The 21,001-nt window shown below is 66.2% G+C and overlaps 2 protein-coding genes across 4 annotated transcripts in view; both read left to right on the top strand.

Moving 5' to 3' along the window:
- SNAPC4 (small nuclear RNA activating complex polypeptide 4) overlaps positions 1 to 10,339 on the top strand; it is a 27,003-nt gene extending 16,664 nt beyond the window's left edge. Inside the window, exons 15-23 of the mRNA XM_059926042.1 lie at positions 1,142 to 1,221; positions 1,555 to 2,025; positions 3,238 to 3,481; positions 3,953 to 4,023; positions 4,563 to 4,667; positions 5,401 to 5,428; positions 6,373 to 7,994; positions 9,111 to 9,223; positions 10,127 to 10,339. Coding sequence (XP_059782025.1) covers positions 1,142 to 1,221; positions 1,555 to 2,025; positions 3,238 to 3,481; positions 3,953 to 4,023; positions 4,563 to 4,667; positions 5,401 to 5,428; positions 6,373 to 7,994; positions 9,111 to 9,223; positions 10,127 to 10,172 — 2,780 coding nt within the window. The 3' untranslated portion in view covers positions 10,173 to 10,339. The remainder of the gene's footprint in view (positions 1 to 1,141; positions 1,222 to 1,554; positions 2,026 to 3,237; positions 3,482 to 3,952; positions 4,024 to 4,562; positions 4,668 to 5,400; positions 5,429 to 6,372; positions 7,995 to 9,110; positions 9,224 to 10,126) is intronic.
- On the top strand, positions 10,303 to 21,001 carry CARD9 (caspase recruitment domain family member 9). Of its 3 annotated transcripts, none has more exons than XM_059926047.1 (13): positions 10,303 to 10,373; positions 13,830 to 14,033; positions 14,204 to 14,341; positions 14,996 to 15,300; positions 15,383 to 15,562; positions 15,662 to 15,805; positions 16,008 to 16,133; positions 17,659 to 17,850; positions 18,310 to 18,351; positions 18,617 to 18,665; positions 19,989 to 20,065; positions 20,567 to 20,649; positions 20,741 to 21,001. In XM_059926047.1, exons 2-13 carry the CDS (start codon positions 13,850 to 13,852, stop codon positions 20,838 to 20,840), a joined length of 1,620 nt encoding a protein of 539 aa, XP_059782030.1. In that variant the 5' UTR covers positions 10,303 to 10,373; positions 13,830 to 13,849; the 3' UTR covers positions 20,841 to 21,001. The 3 variants fall into 3 exon arrangements, with proteins under 3 accessions (XP_059782030.1, XP_059782029.1, XP_059782031.1); XM_059926046.1 differs by lacking the exon at positions 10,303 to 10,373 and adding an exon at positions 12,131 to 12,394; XM_059926048.1 differs by lacking the exons at positions 10,303 to 10,373; positions 18,617 to 18,665; positions 20,741 to 21,001 and adding an exon at positions 12,131 to 12,394 and having other exon boundaries at positions 20,567 to 20,647.

Genomic DNA, 21,001 nt, shown 5'->3' with positions numbered 1-21,001 from the left:
TGAGTTCATGGTGGAGTTTTGCAGATACCACTGGAGGCCTGTGGTTTGCTCTCATCCCAGGCTGCCTCCCTGGTCATCAGCTCTTCTGCCCTGTTTTTTTTTATATTTTGGCCGTGCCACGTGGCTTGTGGGATATTAGTTTCCCGACCAAAGACTGCACCTCGGCGTGAGAGCACAGAGTCCTAACCACTGGACCACCAGGGAATTCCCATTCTGCCCCATTTTTCATCATCTCAGCAGGTAGTGGTGGTTTTTTCATTTTACAAACTAATTCATGTTCATTATAGGAAATTTAGAAGCAGAGATGTATGAAAAGAAGGAAAGGAACGTAACTCATTTCCTGTCTCCAGAGGTGGCTGCTGTCTGCTGGTGTGCTCTTGCCGGGTACTTCCCTGTGTGGGTGGCTTTCCTAGGAAGAGCCAGCTTATTTAAGTTGAGTCATTCCACTTTTAATTGAGCAGCTATTTTTTACTTTATGATGTGTTGTTATGTTATCTGTTACTAATATTTTTCTATATCTTTACACATTCTGCATCCTAGTGTTATTTTCAGTAATCGTGATATATTTCCTTGGGTAATAGTACGCAGGTTATTCTATCAGTTTTCTGTTAGTGGACAATTTAAATCGCTTCTCATTTTTTGTTACAGGGGTGGAACGAGCTGAGGGTTCAGTGGCTCAGTCTTTGCTTATATTTGTAACGTTTCCTTAGAGGGAATCCTCAGACGTAGCAGTGCCAGGTTTGAGGGTTCTGTCACACGCAGTCACACTGCCCCGTAGAAGCAGTGCCCCACCAGCACTGTCTGGCAGAAAACACCAGATAATTTGAAACGTCCGGTTTAGAAGCCTGGAATACCAGGTATTCAAGGGCTGTTTCACGTAAACGTGGGTGACTTTTTTCTCATGGTTGTGTGTTTGCTAGAACTTCCCTCGGGCTGGTTTTCCGTTGAGAGTCAGATGCCTGACTTCTCATGGAGCTGCTCGGGTGTGGAGCAGCGTGAGGGTTCTGACGGGACACGGTGCGAGTCTGCTAGAGGGGCCACCAGCGTGTGGTGGAGAGGAGCCCTCTTCTCCAAGCTGCTAAGCTTGTGTTGTCAAAACCTGTTTGTAAAAAGTAACTTCCATGTTGTTTTGCTCTTGTAGGTCACTGGGCAAAAATAGCCTCTGAACTACCCCATCGGACGGGCTCCCAGTGCCTCAGCAAGTGGAAACTCATGGTCAGGGTGAGGCTTTACTAAAAGTCAGCCGAAGGCCCCAGCCCGCGGGGGCTAGCGTCACCCCAGGCGGGGTGAGGGGAGAGCGGCTGGCGGGCGAGAATGGGGGCGTCTGGCTTCCGGCCGTGGCGTCTCTTCTTCCAGGCGGCCGAGGGCAGAGGGCGCCCGGCCTCCCTCCTCAGAGCAGCGGGAGGGGGCTTCCACCCAGCACGCCCAGCCCCCTCGGCCCCCTGGAGGCGCACCTACTCGAGGCCTCTCCCTAGAGGCCTGGCCCGCCTGCCCGCTGTCCCCCGTCGCTGAGCCCTGGGGGGCTGGGACCTCCAAGTAGCCCTCCTCCTACAGAAGCGGCAGCGGCGCAGGCGGGGGCGGCGGCCCCCCCGCAGGGTGCGGTGGAGCTCCAGCAGCGGGGACAGCGGCACCACCAGTGGGGACATCAGCAGCAGCGGGGACAGCGAGGACTCGGAGCCAGAGGCGGCCCCGGGGGCCCTGGCAGGTGGCCAGGCGCTGCTGCCGGCACAGCATGCGGTGCCTGACGTGGCCCTGTGGGTTCCCGCCCGGCAGAGCGCCAGGGAGCTGTGGGGAGGGGGCGCCGGGAGCTGGCCAGGACCCTGCGATGCCTGCCCCCGCCCTCCCAAGGGCTCCAGCGTGGCCCAGGGTGGCCGCCGGGAAGCTTGCGCCACGGCCTCAGCCCCAGCAGAGCCGGCGGGCCAGGCGCGGACCCCCTGCAGGACCCAGAGCGCCAGCCTGAGAGGCGTCGGATGCCCGTGCTCGGCGGACGCTCGCCCCTCGAGCTGCATGGGGCCGGCGCGCCAGGTAGGCACGGGCGGGTGGGAGCTCTCCTGCTTGGGGTCAGCGAGGCTGCGCTCAGGGCTGGGGGTGGCCTAGGCTCGCGCAGGCATCTCCTCCCTGCACGTTGCAGCGTGCGCTCCTGACCCGTCCACTCGTTGCGGAGCACTGCCCAGGCAGAAGCGTGCTTCCTGAGGCCGGCCCCTCCATTTCCCCCACCTTGTTGCTTGCTTTTTTTTTTTTTTTTTGGCCACACCGCACAGCTGTTGGGTCTTAGTTCCCCAACCCGAGGATTGAACCCGGGCCCCGGCAGTGAAAGCGCTGAGTCCTAACCACTGGACCGCCCGGGAATCCCCCAGCTTGCTTGCTTTCAAGGCTCCGTGGCAGAGCTGCAGGGACAGGGTGGGTGCCGCCCCGAGCTGCGGGGCGGGAGGCGGGCGCAGCGAGGACGAGCTATCCCTTCGGTCACCTGAGTCCAGGGAGGCCCCTGTGGAGGGTCCTGCTGTCCGCCTGCTCAGGTCTGACTCAGCCGGTCACACGGGGGCATGTCCGTGGACGTGTCGAGGCCCTGGGCCCAGACACGGCTCTGGCCACGTCTGGGTGGCGTCCACGTTGGGGGCGGCTGTTTTGTGCTGGGCGAGGTTGGAAGTCCACTCTCTGACACCAGGGACAGTGGACGCCACGGCCCCCATGCCACGTGGGATCATCTCTCCTTGAGTCTGTGACTGCAGGGCCTTAAGCCCCAGGGTTTGTCTCAGGCACGTCGTGTCATCAGCTCAGGGAGCTGCCCGGAGGAACGGGGACTCTGTTAGTCCTGGGTGTGGCCGAGCTGGGCAGCTTCTTGGAGCCCAGCCTTAGGGACCCCGTGCCCTCCTCTGAGGTCACCACACTCCAAAGAGTGTTTCCCAGCGGCCCAGGGCACAGGTATGGGGCACTTTGGGGTCTGGGCAGGGAGCCGTGCATGTGCCCAAAAGCAGCAGCCTCCCGTGGTCTGTCAGGGTGGGGACGGCCACTCGGGGTCCCTGGAGACAGCGCTGCAGGCGCTCAGACCAACGTGGCCACTTGGTGCCAGACGCGGCGCCCCAGGCGGCCAAGACCACCCTGATGCCCAGCACCCGTCCCGTCTCCCATCCCCACCCCACTCCGGCACCAGCAGGAGTGGAGGATGGTGAGGGTGGGCGCGTGGCTGTCCTGCAGCTGAGCCTGGCCAGGAGCCCCAGGGCCCTTCTCCCCCCACAGAAGGAGCTGAGGCAGCCGCACCTGCGCAGCGCCGCCCCGGGGCCCACCCCTGCTGGCGGCGGTGGCAGTGGCGGGGCCAGGCCCTGCGTGCGGCCGCTGTGGCACAGGACCAGGCAGCGGCGCCAGGGACACGCCCTGCAGAGGAGGCTCCTTGAGCACCAGCTTCTGATGGCCGTGAGCCCGTGGGTGGGCGAGGTCGTCCTGCCACACGCTCCCCGGAGGCCCGCCGTGGCGCACAGTCGAGGTACTGCCCGGGGGCCCCTTCCCTTCGGGAGCCTCCCGTGGGGCCCAGGGGTAGAGTCGGTCGGGGAAGGGGGACTGGAGGGGACCTGCAGGCACATGGAGGTCACAGCTGCCCTGCCGGGGAGGGTGGACAGGGGAGGGGACCGTCCGCCCAGTGTCGACCTGGTGGGGGGTTTGGTTTTGCCTCTCCCGTTCTGCTTAGCACCTGGTGGCCGGTTCAGGAAGTGACCAGACACTCAGGCCTAAGCGGGAGCATCTTCTCGGGATTCTGAGTGCGTCGGTGCCCGCACGTGGGTCATACTGTCTGGGGGGGCAGGACTCTCGGGGCTCAGGAGCGTGTGCCAGCCTGCCAGCAAGGTCCTCACCGTTCTTTCTGGTTGAACGCGGCGGCAGCTGGGTGTGGGTTCTCTGGGGCCCCTGCCTGGTGCTCAGTCTCTGGGCCCCTTTGCACACGTGCCCTTGTCCCCTTCAGCTGACGGCATCAGGAGGCGGCTGCAGGGCGCCCACCTGGCCAGCACCCCGGTGTTCACCCTCTTCATTCAGGTAAGAAGCCACAGATGCACAACTTTTTTTCTCTTGTGCGTTGCGTTTTTGGTGGAGTTTTGAAGTTTGTGGTGGATTCACTTAAAGTCCAGCTTTTTAAAGTTGTGGATCCTTAAAAATGGCTCTTCCGTGGCCTACGATTCTCAGCGTTCAACTCAGCGTGGAAGGGGCAGCCATGGGGCGGTGTCCCTGCCGCCGTCAGCTAAGCCCTGTGTGGGAGGGTTTGGGCGCTGAGGGGAAGAGGGTCCTGGCCGTCCCGAGGGGCTGGGTCAGGGCAGGAAGGCGGCAGCACTGAGGCGGCCCGGAGGACCCGAGTCCTGGCTAGGGCCTGAGCCACGTGGCCACAGCCTCAAGGGGCTGTGCGGGCCCAGCCCGGGCCTCTGGGGCGTTGGGTCTGCTCCACGAGAGCAGCTGTGGTCAGCGCTGGCCTGAGTCCTTCCACAGACACTCTCGTGGCCTTGGCCCTGCAGGGGGTGGGGGGCCTCCGGATGGGCAGGAAGGCCTCCTGTCAAGTGGTGTCGTGTGTCCACGTCCCTCAGTTGTTCCAGATCGACACAGCTGGCTGCATGGAGGTCGTCCGGGAGAGGAAGGCCCGGCCGCCCACCCTGCTCCAGGCTGGTGCCCGGGACTCGCTGCCCCTGCAGGTGAGGAGTGAGGGTGAGTGCCAGGCACGGGCTTCCCTGGTTCCCGCCACCCTTCCCTCCCGTCCCAGTGGCACAGCCAGCACGGGGCAGATGGTGCCTGTCCAGCCGGGGAGAGAGGCATTTCCGGGTCCGCGCAGGCCGGGGCCAGCCCGAGACGCCCCTGGGAGCCGTCTGCCCGTCTCCCGGGGAGGTTCTGGGGCCCTGAGGGGCTTTGAGGCGAGTCCAGGGGGTGCAGGGCCTGCGCTGGCACTCAGGCCCACCTGGCTCCACAGCGTGTGTTCCTCCCGCCTTGCCGTACCCACCCTGGGTGGAGCGTGGGGGCCACTGGGCGCCTGCTGCCCTGGGCACTGGCCCCGCTGGGGTGGCAGCCTGGTGCCGGTGGCCAAATCTTTGAGTCTTTCCGCTCGGGGCTGTGTCCCTGAGCCCGGTCACCTCGGGAGGAAATGACAAAACAGTGTTGCTGGTCGGAGGACCAAATACGGTCCTGTGGTGGCCCATCCAAGCCATGGACCCCCGTGCCCTCCTGCCTGGACAGCCAGGCGCCCTGCCTCTCCCTGCAAAGCCCACACAGCCCTGACCCCGCCGAGATGAGCTCTCCCAAGGGTGCCTTTGGGTGGAGTCGCGTTGGGGGCGGGGCGACAGGCTAGTGGTGGTCTTGGTGGGGGTGGAGAAGTGGGTCTGGGCCCTTGGGGACTTCCCTGAGGCACTGACGCTACTCTGGTTTCTTTTCCAGGTACCCTCGAGTGCCCAGAACACCCCAGGTACTGCCCATCTGCCTTTCCCTTTATCTGGGTGGTTTGTGTTTAGTGGGGAAAGGGCCTGACCTGTTGCAGGTTTTGGATTTCGGTGCCTCGCGGTGGGTCCGTTTTTGTTTTTTTGTTTTTTGGGGTTTTTTGGTTTTTTTGGTTTTTTTCAGTTAATTAATTTATTATTTAATTTTGGCTGCGTTGGGTCTTCGTTGCTGCGCGCAGGCTTTCTCTACTTGCGACGAGCGGGGGCTACTCTTTGTTGCGGTGCGCGGGCTTCTCATTGCGGTGGCTTCTCTTGTTGCAGAGCACGGGCTCTAGGCGCGCGGGTTTCAGTAGTTGTGGCACACGGGCTCAGTAGTTGTGGCTCGTGGGCTCCAGAGCGCAGGCTCAGTAGTTGTGGCGCACGGGCTTAGCTGCTCCGCGGCATGTGGGATCCTCCCGGACCAGGACTCGAACCCGTGTCTCCTGCATTGGCAGGCGGATTCTTAACCTCTGCGCCACCAGGGACGTCCTGCGGTGGGTCCGTTTGAATGCCCCCTCAGGGAGGAGGCCTGACTGGTGTGGCTGGTGGGGCAGCGTCTGGTACAGGCCTGTCCTGCCTGTGGCCACCAGTCTGCCCACACCAGCAGAATCGGGCGAGGGTCTGGGGTCCTGAGAGGTGACGCGCAGGGAGGAAGGCAGTGTAGCCAGCAGTCCTTGTTTGGAAGGTGTTCGAGATGTAGGGCTGATGCGCAGGGCCGTCGTGGGCTGGCCTTCCTCCCGGGCCTGCCCTGGTTGGGACAGGAGCATGGGGGCTCAGGGTGCCATGCGAGGGGAGGTCTGGGGACGTCCGGCCAGGCTGACGTGCCCCTCTCGGCCCAGATGCCAGGCCCAGCAGCTGCCCACTGTGAGGGCCCTTCCCCTGGGACGCATCCTATCTTGGGAGCTCATCGGCCAGTGTTCTGTCCTCCCTGCAGACTGCCTCCTCCAGAGCGTGCCGGCCCGAGGAGCTGCGAAGAAGAGCACCTGCTACACGGGGAGTGGAGGGCCGCAGGCCTGCCACGCGGAGTCCACGCCGCGGGCACCCCCGCAGGCTCCGTGCGGACCCCGGCCCAAGCCCAAAACTGTGTCTGAGCTGCTTCGGGAGAAGCGGCTGCGGGAGGCCCGAGCCAGGAAGGCTGCCCAGGGCCCTGCGGTCCTCCTGCCCCAGGTGCTGGTCTCCTCGCCTGTGGTCTTCCAGCCGCTGGCCCCCCAAGGCCCCACAGTCTCCAGTGCCGTGCTCTCTGGGCCTGGGGGCCCTGTAGCGGCCAGTTCAAGTGCGTTAGGCTCTTGTGCCTCAGCCATGGAGGAGAGACCCCTGACGCTGCAAGCCTTTGCCCTCGCTCCGGCCTCCACAGGAGCCTTGAAGACCCCGGCTGCCCGTGCCGCCTCCAGGGCCCCAGGTCTGGGCCCCGGCCAGGTCCCTGTGACCTGCCGGCCAAGCAGTCTCGGACAGTCTCAGGCCCCCGCCACGTCCCGGAAGCCGGGCGTGCCCAAGGCGCCACCCTTTCTCCCTGCAGCCCCCAGCCCCGTTCAGCTGCCTATCCAGCCCCTCAGCCTGACGCCAGCTCTGGGCACGCACACGGCAGCCAGCACCCATCTGCCTGTCACCTGGGTGCTCACAGCCCAGGGGCTGCTCTCTGTGCCTGTGCAGGCGATGGTGGGCCTTCCGAGGCCAACAGGGACTCCTGACCCCCACGGGCTATCGGTGACTCTGCTGCCCTCCGCGACTGCGACTCAGGCAGGCCAGGGCCCCAGGCTCCCTGGGCAGGGCCACCCTTGGCAGCCCCCACCCAACACGGACACACAATCAGACCCTGCCTCCAGGACAGAGCTCTTGACCCTTCCGACGCACCCCACATCCCAGAGCCCTGCGGAGGTGGACATGGCCCACGGCCCTGGGGGACTCTCCCCTGGAGAGGCCCAAGTGGCGGGGGGGACATCTGTACCCAGGACATCCTCCCAGGCTACGCCCCTGGCTGACGACTCTGAAGCAGGGCCCTCAGGGCCAGGGGAGCCCAGGAGGCCTTTGGGCCTGGAGAGGCCGCCCCCGCCCTGGTCCAGGCGTGAGAAGAGTGCCCTGGACTTGGGCCTCCTCTCCCAGGAGAGCGAGGCAGCTGTGCGGGAGTGGCTGAGGGGGCAGCGAGGGGTGCGTGTGCCCCCCCTGGGCAGCAGGCTGTCCTACCAGCCCCCCACGCTGTGCAGCCTGCGGGCACTGTCTGGCCTCCTGCTCCGCAAGAAGGCCTTGGAGCACAGAGCCAGCTCCCTGGTGCCCAGCGGGGCAGCCGGGGCCCTGCAGGCCTCGCTGGGGCGGGTGCGCGCGCGGCTCTGGGGCAGCCCCGCCTACCTGCTGCTGAGGGTGCGCTTCCTGGCGGCCTTCGCCCTCCCCGCGCTCCTGGCCACCCTCTCCCCCCGCGGCGTCCCCACCACCCTGTCGGTGGCCATGAGGTCCAACCCTGGGAGTGACAGTGACGACAGCAACCTGGGGGAGCTAGAGCTCGTCGACGGGCAGCCAGGGGGCTCGGCCGGCGGTCCCCGGGCGGCCGCCATGCCCGCTCAGGTAGGCGGTTGCCGGTGTGGAGGCCTCGGCCCCTTCCCCACGCCGTCCGCATCCCCCGGGGCGCCCTCACCCCCTGTGGGTGTCGGCCCCCACCCGGAGTACAGGGGGTAGGAGCAGGGGGAGGTCGTGGCAGGGGGGCCGGCGGCTGGTTTCTGAGGAGGAAGAGGCCGCTCCGTGCGCCCCGTCGCGTGCGGACTCGGCGGCAGGAACCTCACTGCCAGCATGGGGGTCCCGCCACCCAGGCCTCGTCCACAGGAGCAGCGGCCTCAGTCTCCGTGCCCCCCCCGCCCCCCGCGTGCACGCACACACACCCCTGGGGGGCTGTCTGTGCGCCTGCGCTTTGTGGGGTCCGTCCAGTTGCCGGCTCCAGCACGTCCACGTCCAGAGTTCTCTAAGCTGTGGAGGCAAAACCACCTTAGCTGTTTCCTGACAAGAAACCTGATATGCACACGTGTGAAGGTGTCCCCTGACCCGTGCACCCAGGGAGCCCCTAGCCCCTGTTGCCTGGGCTGAGCAGGAGAGCCGGGTCGCCTCAGGACAGGGAGGGCCGCAAGGTCCCTGGCAGGTGTTGCCCGGCGAGCAGGCGGTGACCCCCCAGAAGCAGTCCCTCGCCTTCACGCGGGGTGGCCTTGCTGCCGGCCTGGTAGAGCCGGGGCCGGGGCGGCGGGGTTGTCACTGGAGCTGTGCCGGTCCCGCCTGCCCGCGGCCTGGCCCGCCTCCTTCCCGGGAGCACGGCCTTAGGAGTCCGGGGGGCTTCTGGACTGAAGCAAAGGCGAAACACTGCTGGGCCCTAGGGAGTGAGGGCAGGAGGGAGGCTCGCCGTCCCCCGTAGCGTGTGCAGCCTCCCAGGGCCCTCCATCCCTGCCCGGCCGGCCCAGTTTGGGGGAACCATGGCATAGGTGGCTGGCTCTTGGGGGGCTGGTCAGAGGGGGTTGGAGTGAGAGAGGGGTCAGGGGAAAGCCAGAGCCCGCGTGTGACCCCAGGAAGGCGGCACCTCCTGTTCCATCTCCGCGGGGACAGGTCCAAAGAGCTACCTGTCCCTCGCTGCCAGCCCGTCCCCTGCCCATCCCGGCTGGAGGGTCACTCTTGTTCTCCTCTGCCTGGACTTTGTTTCAGGGAACGCCACACCCCGCACGGGCCTCTGCCCCCTGCTGCCCGGACAGTCCTGATGACCTTGACGTGCTGCAGACACGGCGCGCCCGGCATGTCCGGAAGCGGAGGAGGCAGGAGTGAGTGGCAGGGTGGGGGACCCGGGCCCGCCCCCAGCTTGGCTCTGGGCACGTGGGGCCTCCGGAGCTCCCCTCCACCTGTTGCTGTCACGCAGGGTGGGGTGTGGTGCATACAGGCCACTGCGGGCAGGGTCTTGGAGGCCCTCCCCTCCCTCACTCTCCCCTCTCCCACTGGGCTCCACACCCCAGCCTCTGCTGCTTCCCTCCTGCCGGCCCACGTGTGCCTGGGGCCTTGGCCCTTCCGTCCTCTCTGCTTGGCCCTCTTCTCCCCGTCTGTCTGCAAGGCTTGTCCGCCCCTGTCCGGGTCTCTGCTCGGTGGTCAGCTCCTCAGAGACGCCCTCCCCGGCCGTTCTAAGGTGGCATCGCTGTCCCAGTGCCCGTCTGCCCTCGTGGCACTTGCCCCTCCCTGATACCCGATGTGGTCCATCCGTGTATTTGTCCGTCGTCTCCCCCGGAACGTGAGCCCGTAGGGCGAGCATAGGGTCCCCAGTGCCCAGATAGCAGGCACCAAATAGGCCCAGCATGGTCGGTTTTCACACGCTGAGCCCCGGGCCGGGGAGGGTGTCGCAGAGGCAGGAGCTGGGTCCTCTAGCACAGTGCGGGCTGCACTGTGGGCGGTTCTGGGTCCTGGGCTGGATGGCTAGAGCGGGAGCAAGAGCCCTGGGTGGGTGGGTGGGGGGGGGGCTGCAGAGGGGATGCTTGGGGTGGGCCTGCTTAGAGCCCACTCAGGCTCCAGGGCCAGTCCTCTGCACAGCCCGCCCCGTGGACTGCAGGTGGCCACCAGCAAGGCCTCACTCCACCCCGCCCTGCCCCACGAGGCAAAGTGCCGTCTCTCTGCGTTCCCACCCGTGGGGTCCGGCTGGGGCCAGGACCACCTGCCATCAGGGTGATCTTGTGTTCCAGGACTTCCCAGGGCCGGACAGCCACTGCTGCTGCCGACAGGAGGTGAGGCTCGTGCTGGACCCAGGCGAGCCTGCCCGCCCCGGGAGGCCGGCACCCAGCCCGCGGCAGAAGGGCTCTGCCAACAGTGGCCGCGTCGTGACGGGCTCGGCTGGTCCCCGAGTGCAAACCAAAATATCGGGAGGAATAAAGAAATGTCCTGTTTCTTAATTAAAAGCAAGCCACGCGCTCCTGGCGGTCTCGTCCTGAGGTACTGGGCGGTGTGCAGAGGGGTTGGGCCACCCCTGGGTGTGTGGGGAGTGCGCCAGCTGGGCCCTGGGGTCCACGGAGCCCCTGCACACTTGGCCTCTGGGGGCCTGTGGAGGGGGAGAAACAGAGGGTTACCCATCTCACGAGAAACGCTTGTGGCTCTGGCCTTCAGACTGGGGGGCCGCTCCAAGCAGGAGGCAGCCCAGCACCCACCCAGGTGCTGGTGGCCCTCTTGGTGCCACCACAGGGATGGGGCGGGCCCACTTCCTCTGCCATCCAGACCACACAGGCCGACCCAGGCGGGTCCCCAGACCAGTGGCAGACTGTCTACCCACAGTCCCCACGGCAGCCCTGGGCCAGTGCTCTTTTTATTCTGTGCAGGCGTTTCTTTGGCAGGAGACCGAATCCCCACGGCCTCTCTGTCCCTCTTGTCTGAAGGAGCTCGGGTTTGGGGGTTTGGTTACACCCTCCGAGACACCGGCTTTTCCTGGAGCTTTGTTCTTGCACACTACTCCCCTTTGCTTTCACCTTATTAGGGAAATTTTCCAACACAGAGAAATGGGACAAGTGTGCCCAGCGCGTGTGTCCTGCCCCCCCCCCCACCAGACAGCAGTCACTTGGGGTCACCTGTCTCCCCTTTGCCTGCACCCAGACACCACACGTCACGTCACACAGCCACAGGCTGACTCGCCACTCTGGGGTGTGTGTGTTTCACTTTGTGCCTGGTACTCGACTCAGCAATTCCCATTTTCCTTGTGATTTCCTCTGACCTGTGGGTTATTTAAGATGTTTGTTATTTAATTCTCACACACTTAGTGATTTTTCAGATGTCCTATTACCGCTTTCTAGTTTGATTATGACGTGGTCAGAGAACATGGCGTTGTTATTATTTAATTCATAAACACACCATGAGGAAGACTCCTTTCTTAGCCTCATGTCATGAAACAGGAAACACTGGGTCACGGAGGGCCTGGCACCGGCCCTCTGCCCGCCAGGTGCGCAGAGCCGCAGCTCCCACCACTCCTGTACCAGGACTCCCCCCCACCCCCCACCGCCAGACCCTCCAGGCTGGGGCAGGATCCCCCAGAACACGGCTCCCCCAGGGGGCTGGGGGCCTGTCCACGCCTGGAGGGTGACCTCGGGCCTCCTGGAGGCCTGCGGGGAGGCCCGGCCACTCGGCAGCACCTGGTGGTGCCAGGATTCCCCGGGTTTAGCCTACTGACCACCATGAGCCCAGGAGGCAGAGGAAAACCCTGGGGCTGAGGGGCTCAGGACCCTTCAGGAAGGGAGCCAGCAGCGCTGGTCAGGCCCCTGCCCACCCAGCTGCAGCCCCTTCCCAGACCTGTTGCTCAGCCTGGCAGGTGGCAGCGCTCTCGGTTCAACCAGCGAGGCCACTCTGGTGGGGCGGTGGCCTGGGGATTCCCCTGGGGCCCTGCTGTCGCTGTTGCGTGGGTCCTGGTGGAGAGGGGCTGCTCCCAGGGAGGGACGGGCGGAGCCAGCTGCAGCGTGGGCTGGCAGCGAGTGGGGTTAGGCTTAGGGGCTGCAGCCCCCCCCAGCCCCATGCCCTCTTTGGACACCACGCTGCAGTCCTTACGGGACCAAAGTGGACCGGACGGTGGCTTGGCCTCGTCCCACCCTGGGAGAGCCACGGCTCTAGCGCTCCCACTCCGCAGGGTCGGGGCTGGGTCTGCAGGGTGGGCCCCGGGGCGCTGGCGCTGGGCGGGCTGGCGGGGAGGCGGGGAGGGGGGGTGGGGGTCTCCGAGCGGGAGCAGCTTTCCCCGGGAAGAGGCGGCTTCCACTTCCCCGTCCCCGCCTCCCGGGGCCGCCCTGCTTGGGCGAATCAGAAGGCAGCGCGGGGATGGTCCCCTGTGGGAGGACGGCCGGGCCTCCGTGGGGTTAACCAGACCCGTCAGGAAGTGCACGGCTTTCCTCCGGCTCCACCCTCCCTCGGTCCCGGCAGCCGGCAGCTCCTACCGCGCATTGAATCGGGCGGCCCAGGCTGACCGCCAGGAGGACCCCGAGGTAGGCGGGCCTGGTGCCCTTTCCTCAGGTGGTTGGGAAGCCGCTGTGGCCCAGCTCGGGCTTGGGGCAGGGAGCGGGGTCTGGAGCAGATACCCCAGGCGGGCGTCAGGTGGCCTCGCGCTGCTGCCCTGTCCCCTTCACAGCCTCCTGGTACCTGCTGGTCACTTCACTGGAAATAACAGCGGGGCACCGTCAGGTGTGGGACACGTGGACATCCGGCTAGGAAGGCGGGGACTGGGCCAAACACTCCAGAGACCCCAAGTTGCTGGTGGTTTCATTCAATGCTTTGTTGCTGGGCAGGCGGGCTGGCTGAGGGCAGCGCGAACCTGCTGCCAGCCGCATCTCCAGGAGGGTGGCCCAGTCCCTTGGGGCTGGAAGCCGGTGTTTCCCACACAGGTCAAAGGCTCAGCCTGCGGTGGCGGGGTCAGGGTCTCTGCCCCCACCGCGGGGAGGAGGCCACCGCGTGGCCGCTGCCGGCTCAGCCTGGCCCTGGAGAGAGTGGTTCCCCCACTGGTCGTGTAGAAGGGAAGAGCGGCGGGTGGTTCCAGCATAGACGGTCCCCTATCGGAGAGCTGGCCTGACAGTCCCCAAGAGCGCGGCCAAGAGCAGGCCTCGCCTGGGAGGCAGACAGGAGCCTGGACGGCTGGTGTCCCAGAGGCTGGAGGAGGCATGGAGCCGCATTCCAGGCCGGCCCCGGGCGACACAGCCACCCCTCCCAGTGCGCCCGGGCCCCGGCTCTCCCTCTACCGTGGGCCGTCCACAGTCACCCTTCCTGGAGGGCACCCTGTCACCGAGCCTGACCCGGAGCAGGCCGGCCCGGCAGCTGCTAGGTGGCCGTTGCATCACCAGCTTGCGGAAGGAGAGGCGGGGACGGGAGTGGATGTGAGCAGGCACTGTCCTGCGGGGAAGGAGGAAGTCCCGCCAGCACAGCCTGGCGCCTCGGGGGCCAGGCACTGGCCAGCCGGGGGCTGGGGCTGGAATCCCTCCCCCATGTGCCAGGGGGGTTGTGCCGGTAGGCGCCACAAACAGTTCCGTGGGTAGGGAGCAGCCTCCCGCCAGCCCCGCAGCACTTTGGGGTGCTCTGGGGGGACAGGGCCAAAGGAGGGCCATGGTGCAGGGGGGCGTGTTCTCCTAGATGCCACCTGACCCTGGAGCATTTCCACGCCGTTCCCCACGCTTATTGGGGTGACCCGCTTATTGGGGTGACTCGGGGAGAGAAAAAGCCCAGGGTGGCCAGAGGGGCGGGAGCAGGGCCGTGAAGGGCGCCACGGGCGAGCCGATGGGAGGGAGCGGGGGCTTCTCCCTCTCTTGGCGGCCCCGCTCCTGGACGCCCCTGGGCTGGGTTCCTGGGCTGGCTCTGCCCAGAGCCCTGGCGGGCGAGGCGCAGGCCTGGCTCCCGGCAACGCCTGCTGCTCAGCCACGGCCTCCCTCCCAGCCGCCTGCCCCGGCTGCGCCATGTCGGACTACGAGAATGAGGACGAGTGCTGGAGCGCCCTGGAGGGCTTCCGGGTGAAGCTTATCTCCATCATCGACCCCGCCCGCATCACGCCCTACCTGCGCCAGTGCAAGGTCCTGAACCCCGACGACGAGGAGCAGGTGCTCAGTGACCCCAGCCTGGTCATCCGCAAGCGGAAAGTAGGTCAGTGCCCGTCCCCCACCCCGTCCCCCAGAGGCCCCCTGCCCTGTCTGCCCGCAGCTGTGGTGTTTCACGCACAGCTGAGGCCCCGGGAGAGCCGCCCACACCCCCACCACTGCAGCCTCTTGGGGTTCTGCAGCCTTGCGTGCCCACGCGTGTCCTCTGGGTCGCAGGTGTGCTCCTGGACATCCTGCAGCGGACTGGCCACAAGGGCTACGTGGCGTTCCTAGAGAGCCTGGAGCTCTACTACCCACAGCTGTACAGGAAGGTCACGGGCAAAGAGCCCACCCGCGTCTTCTCCATGATCATCGGTGAGGAACAGGACACGGGCCTGGAGGCACAGGGCCCGGATGGAGGGGCAGGGGGATGGTGTGGGTTGGAGCCGGCGGCCCCCTTCCCACCTGGTCCCCTCATGGATAAATTGCGTATGAAAGAAAGGGAGCGGAGCCGTGTGTGGGAAGGGTGCCAGCTTTGGGCCCGGTGTGGGTGTCGCTCCCATCCCGCTCTCCTCCCAACACTCGTGGAGCGAGCAGAGGCTGAAGGAAAGGGGGACCTGAACTCCGGAGGGGGGAGCAGGTGGGAGGCGGGGTGCACAGGCTGATTCTTGGCTCAGAGCCCCTCCTGCCCAGAAGACCATGTGAGCCCGCTAAAGCCATGCCCGAGAGGCCAGGCCTGCTCGCCCCAGCAGCCTGTGAGGCGGCCCCGAGTCGCGTCCCCTGCCTCTCAATCAGGATGGTAACAAAATTTGACAAAGAGGGATGGACACCCAGGCCCTGGGCTGCCCTGCCTTGCCCTGGGAGGGGGTGGGGACAGGGCTGGGGGGTGAGTTCATCTCCGGGACGGGAAGCAGCCGCAACCGGGAACTGACCGCTTGGCCAGGCTCCGCTGGAGCCGCTGGTCCTCAAGCGGAGGCCCGGGCCGGGCCGGGTGCACCGTGCACCATCTGACGCCCTCCCGGTCCGCAGACGCCTCCGGGGAGTCGGGCCTGATGCAGCTGCTGATGAGCGAGGTGATGAAGCTGCAGAAGAAGGTGCAGGACCTGACGGCACTGCTGGGCTCCAAGGACGACCTCATCAAGGAGCTGAGGGTGAAGGACAGCCTGCTGCGCAAGCACCAGGAGCGTGTGCAGAGGCTCAAGGAGGCCTGCGAGGTGGGCGGCCGCGAGCTCCAGCGCTGCAAGGACGAGAACTACGACCTGGCCCTGCGCCTGGCCCGCCAGAGCGAGGAGCGGGGCGCCGCGCTCATGCGCAACCGCGACCTGCAGCTGGAGGTGTCCCGCGCGGCGGGCAGGGCTGCTGGGGCGGGCGGCGGGCGCCGGGGTCCCGGGCGGATGCTGACGGCCGGTCCCACAGGTCGACCGGCTCAAGCACAGCCTCATGAAGGCAGAGGACGACTGCTCGGTGGAGCGCAAGCACACGCTGAAGCTCAGGCGCGCCATGGAGCAGCGCCCCAGCCAGGAGCTGCTGTGGGAGCTGCAGCAGGAGAAGGCGCTGCTGCAGGCGCGGGTGCGGGGGCTGGAGGCCTCCGTCCAGGTGGGGCCCCGGGGCGCGGGCCGGCGCGGCGGGCGCGGGGGCGCCGGCCCGGGCCTCCCAGCCCCGCTGTCCTGCCGCCCTCTCCCTTCGCACCCACAGGAGGGGAAGCCGGACCGGAGCAGCCCCTACGTCCAGGTGCTGGAGGAGGACTGGCGACAGGCGCAGAGGGGCCTCCAGGAGCAGACCGCCGCCATCTTCTCCCTGCGCAAGGACCTGCGCCAGGCCGAGGCCCTGCGCGCCCGGGTACGCGGCGGGCGGGTGGGGGCGTGCGCCCTGGGCCGACTGAGCGGGGCTCCACGCCCCTCCTTCCCCCTGCCTGGAGGCGAGGGCCAGCCTTCCGCCCCACCTGGTGCCCGCGCTGCCCGGGCACGTCGGGGCCCAGCTTCGGTCTGGAGCTCCAGGCCGGCGGGGCCGCAGGCGGTTCGCTAACTGCCGTCTCCCGCAGTGCACGGAGGAGAAGGAGATGTTTGAGCTGCAGTGCCTGGCCCTGCGGAAGGACTCCAAGATGTACAAGGAGCGCATCGAGACCATCCTGCAGCAGATGGGAGAGGTCGCCGTCGAGCGGGACCAGGTAGGGGCCACACAGCCCTCCCGGCCGCGGTGGCCTCTCAGGGATGCCGCTGTCAAGGTGGTTCTTCAGAGAGCGCTGACAAAAGCAGTTCATGCTCGTTTAAAAACGTGAATGCTAATGAAGTTAATCCCCTTCCTCCACCCCTGCCCCACCTGCTGCCAGCAAGTCCACGCTCCACCTTCTGCTGTACCTGCCAGACTTTTTTCAGCGTACGTGTAGTTTCATTTTTGTTTTACAAAAGTGGAAGCTTTCTGACTCGTTTTGCAAAGACTTCTTTCGCTTAAAAAGCCACGGGCGCCTTGGCCGGCTGCACTCTTCTGGGTGGGGAGGCGGCGCCCCAGCGCAGGGCTGCACCTGCTTCTTCGTTTCCCATCACTTTCCTGTCACGGCTCGGGGTCGTTTCTGATCAGCCACAGCTGTCGCTTCAGTCACTTTCTGGAGGGTGATTGGCAATCTGTATCAGGAGCCTGAAGAGGTAGATTCCTTTTCCCCGGCAAACCCACTTCTAGAAAGCCGTCTCGTGGGAATAACAGAAACGCAGAGGAAGCCCGGCAGATGCGTGCTTCCCTCAAGGCCATGGGCAGCAGTGCGGTCTGGGGCAGCGGCTGTGAAATGGGCGCAGCTCACCCGATGGGACAGCTCCTTCCCGGAGCTGCCCGAGCAGAGCCCCCTCTGCCTCGTGCATGGCCGGCAGGGGCGCGCAGGCTCCGGTGGCACCCAGGGCAGGCTACCCCCCCAGGGACGCTGGGGCCTGGCCGCCGAGGTGAGCGGCAGGGTTTTCTCTGGTGGGTCCCGAGTTGGAAGCTGGCACAGAAATTCAGGATGTCCTGTTACTAATCCAGCCCTGGCTGTCGGGGTCGATTGAGGCAGGGCTGTGGGTTAGCTTCTGGATCATTGCTGGACGCGGAGGCTGGCTTCCTACAAGTGTGCCTCGCAACCACAGCCTCCCGGGCCGGTCACTGTAGGTCGTGGGCTGGCCTCCTGGGCTGACCTCAGTGCCCCTGCCGTGGGGGACCGGCTTGATAAAGCCTGGGGCGTTGGTCTTAAAGAATGTTACACGTCTGTCAACAATCACGTTCTTGATATCAAGCTGTACCCAGGAAGTACGAAACGTGCGTGTGGGCATGTGAACACGGCTGAATGTGCCCGGAGAGCAGGACTTGAAGACCCTGCAGGGTCAGCAGGGGTTATTCCCAGGGGTATATTATCTTCTTTATATTTTCTGAACTGTCCACACTTTCCATCCTGAGCCTGTGTTGCATTTACAACCCCCCAAACACGAATGACATCCTCGGATGAGAAAGGGGAAGAGGCCAGCGCCGGCCCCGCCTGTCCCCGGCCATGTTGCTGGAAACCCTCCCAGGAGCATTGCTAGAAATAAGGCGGGCTGTGCTGAGAAGTGAGAGAGCCGGGAGGGGAAACGAAAGACCGGGGGGCTGGGGGGGCAGGGAGGCGGGCCGCGCTCTGCCGGGAGCCCCAGCCAGAGCCCCCTGCCGCGGCTGCCCTGCCCTGCGCTGCCCCACAGGCCATCGCGACGCGCGAGGAGCTGCACGCCCGGCACGCCCGCAGCCTGCAGGACAAGGACGCGCTGCGGAAGCGGGTCCGCGAGCTGAGCGAGAAGGCGGACGAGCTGCAGCTGCAGCTGTTCCAGCGCGAGGGCCAGCTGCTGGCGGTGGAGGGCCGCCTCCGGTGGCAGCAGCTGGAGACGTCCGTCCTGGTGGGCCTCCCCCGGGGCCTTTACGGTGTCCCTCAGTCAGAGAGAGCCATGGCTCTGCCACGGTGGGGCTCTGGGGGTGCGGCCACATGGGGGCAGGTGTGTCCCTAGAGACTGCAGACCCCGGAGGAGGAGCCGCCAAAGGGCCTGGGCCTGGCCTGGCTCCGCCACTGCTCTGCCGCTGGCTCGGCAGGTCCCCAGACGTTCCTGAGCCCCTCCCTCCTCTGTAAGGTTGCCTGCTCCCCGAGCCCTCATGGAGGTGGGCTGCAGGGCTGGCATAGCTCAGGGCCCGGCAGGGTGTGTGTGTGGGGGGGGAGGGGCGTTCTGGCCAGGGGCCAGGCCCAGCCATGGCCTGGAGAGGGGCCTCCCTGGAGGGCGGGCTGGCCTGGGACCCCACCCCATGCCCTCGAGTGGCTCGGTTCCCCCACAGCCTGCCGACCGACCCCTCTTCTGTGACCACAGAGCTCCGACCTAGAGGACGGCTCACCGAGGAACTCCCAGGAGGTGAGTGTGACTCTGGGGGCGGGCCCAGGGCCAGCCTCACCCCGGACTCCCGGCCCAGCCTCTGCCGGACCACAGTCCCATATGGGTCCCTCAGAAGCTCTGGGAGCTCAGCTCACCGCCGGCCATCCTCCCAACGCCCGGCTGGGCAGCGTAGGTCCCTCCCTGAGAAGCCGGCATGGGGGTGACGGTGGTAGGGCGGGCAGCGCTGAGGGTCAGGTCCTGGCAGACTGGTGGTCTGACCAGTTGCCCTGTCTCTCTTGGGAAGCTCTCGCTCCCCCAGGACCTAGAGGAGGATGCCCAGCTCTCAGACAAAGGTGAGGAGGCGAGCGGCCTGTCCCGGAGGAATCCGGCTAAGGCCTCCTTCTGGCCTCAAGTTGGCACCCGTCCTGACCTTCAGCACGCACACCGCATGACGCCGGTGCCTGGGGACACATGCCCCAGCCCTGGCCCATAGACCTCCACAACCCCACTTCACAAATGGGCACACTGAGGCTCAGAGGGATAAGCAACCCCCAGGGGTCCCCAGCCAGCAAACAAGAGCCCCATTGGAACCTGGGGCCCAGGCTTGCAGGTCCACATCCCAGCTCCCACCTTGAGAACACGCCTGGCCATTGGAGCCCGCTCAGGCCCCGGGATTGCAGAGTGGAGGCACCCCGCCCTCCAGAGCAGGGAGCTGGGGAGGTAGCCACTGCCAGGAAGCAGAACAGAGCGGGGAAGGAGGGACAGCTCAGGGTGACTGGGGCCTTAAGTTGGCAGGGGCGGGATCCTTCTGCCTGCCTGGGCACAGGACAGGGAGTGGCAGGGAGATGACCCAGCGGGGATGACGAGGGGCTGGCTCTGAAGGTGGGTGTCAGACAGGAGTTTGGGAGGATGGGGTGGTGGCGGGGGCACCACTGCAGAGGTAGCATGTGAAGCCAGACAGACTTCCTCAGCGTCAGGCCTGACCCCAGCTTCTTGAGGGGGGCTGAAAGAGGAAGAGGCAGCAAATGGAGAAGTAAGTGGTTGGTCCCTCTGCTGCTGCCCAAAGACATGAACTTGAGGCCAGTGAGCCCCGACGTGGGGACAGGCGGGCAGGACCCGCAGGGAGCGAAGGGGAAGGGACCGGGAGGGGAAGGCTGTTGGCCCAGCCATCCTGGGAGCCCCAAGCCAGGGCTGGTGTGGCCCCTTGCGGGAGGCGGGGCAGGCTTCAGGGTCAGAGGCCAAGGAGGAGGGAAAGACCTGGGCCTGGGCCTTTCCCACCGCAATGTCCGCAAGACCTGGAAGCCACAGTCGCCCGTCATGGACAGTTTAGGGGAGCCAGCCCGTCAGAGCACTTTTTCTGCGGGTCCTGAGCCCTGGGCCCATCCAGGCCCCGGCAGATGTGGAGGGAGCCCAGCAGCCTGCAGTGTTCTGCTCCCAACGCTGCAGTGCCCCAGCCCCTGCCCAGGGACGGGGCGCAGCATGTGCTCCGGGAGCCAGGAGTGGGAAGTGAGGTCTCTGAGCCCCAGTCCCCATGTCTATACAATGGGAATGCTTGCGGGGTCCAAGTAAGGACCCAGAAGGTGGCACAGGACGGGCCTGGGCTGGGGGGGTAGAGGTACTGGCGAGCGCGATCCTGGCAGGTAGGCAGGACCAAAACGTACAACTCTGCCTTGCAGGCGGCCCGGCCATCGAGGAGAGCCCTGAGCAGCCCTCTGTGGCTCTGCAGAAGGAGCGGCTTTCGCTGACCCCCGAGGTAAGGCTGCCTGGGGTCCCTGGAGCCCTGGGAGGCCCCTGGTGTGGGTCTCAGTGTGAATGATAACGGGGAGAGTGGTTCCTCTACCTCGACGCCTGGGGGGTGATCACAAGGCCTCTGCCCATGGGCTCCTGGGGTGTGGTGTTTTGGAACGTGAAGCTGAGCCCCCTCCCTTCTTGGACGAAGCAGCGGGAGAGGGGGCAGGGGGCAGGGGGCGGGCCCATCTGGGTGGGGCGCAGCGTTAACCTGGGTGGGAACTCGGCCTCACTGTCCACTGCACGGAGCCCGACGGCAAAGGGGCCGCACCGGACACTGCAGTAGAAGGAACACTGGCCTGGTGGAGCCCATCCCCGCTGGCTGCGCGTACGTCCCAGGCCAGTCCTGTCATCTGAAAGGCGGGAGAGCGCACCCCGCCTGCCCGGCCCCCAGTGCGCAGCCCCAGGGGCGGGCGTGGGGCCCACGCGGGTGCTGGCCGGAGCCTGAGCCTCGCCCCTCCTGCAGGACGCAGGCTTGAGCGGCGGGGAGCCCCCCGAGAAGGAGAAGGGGCGGCGGCGTCTCAAGGAGAGCTTCGAGAACTACCGCAGGTGGGCCCGCGCGGGCGGAGGGCGAGAGGGGCTGGGGGGCGGCGGCCCCCCGCACACCTGCGCCCACTTGCGCCGCCTGGGTCTCCCGCAGGAAGCGGGCCCTCAGGAAGATGCAGCACGGCGCGAGGCAGGGGGAGGTGGACTGGGAGAATACCACGGGCAGCGACAACACCGACACCGAGGGCTCCTAGCCGGCCCCTCCGTCCAGCCGCCCGTCGTGGGAGGAGGACACGGCGCCGCCCGGGACCTGGGCGCTGCCCCGCTGGGCCGCCTCTTCGTTGGCGAGCGCGGGCTTGTTCTATCTCTGTGTGATGCACAAGCGTGCTGCAGTGTTAAAAATGCAGCCCCGTCA

Source organism: Balaenoptera ricei, chromosome 6, assembly GCF_028023285.1.
Source record: "Balaenoptera ricei isolate mBalRic1 chromosome 6, mBalRic1.hap2, whole genome shotgun sequence".
Lineage (NCBI taxonomy): Eukaryota > Metazoa > Chordata > Mammalia > Artiodactyla > Balaenopteridae > Balaenoptera > Balaenoptera ricei.
This window is presented reverse-complemented; position numbering and strand designations above follow the sequence as displayed.

Bases quoted from the DNA above. Each gene is read 5' to 3' on its own strand.
- CARD9 (XM_059926047.1), top strand. From the start codon at position 13,850: ATGTCGGACTACGAGAATGAGGACGAGTGCTGGAGCGCCCTGGAGGGC. The intron at 14,342-14,995 runs GTGAGGAACAGG...CCCGGTCCGCAG, and splicing joins CGTCTTCTCCATGATCATCG to ACGCCTCCGGGGAGTCGGGC. The intron at 15,806-16,007 runs GTACGCGGCGGG...CGTCTCCCGCAG, and splicing joins CCGAGGCCCTGCGCGCCCGG to TGCACGGAGGAGAAGGAGAT.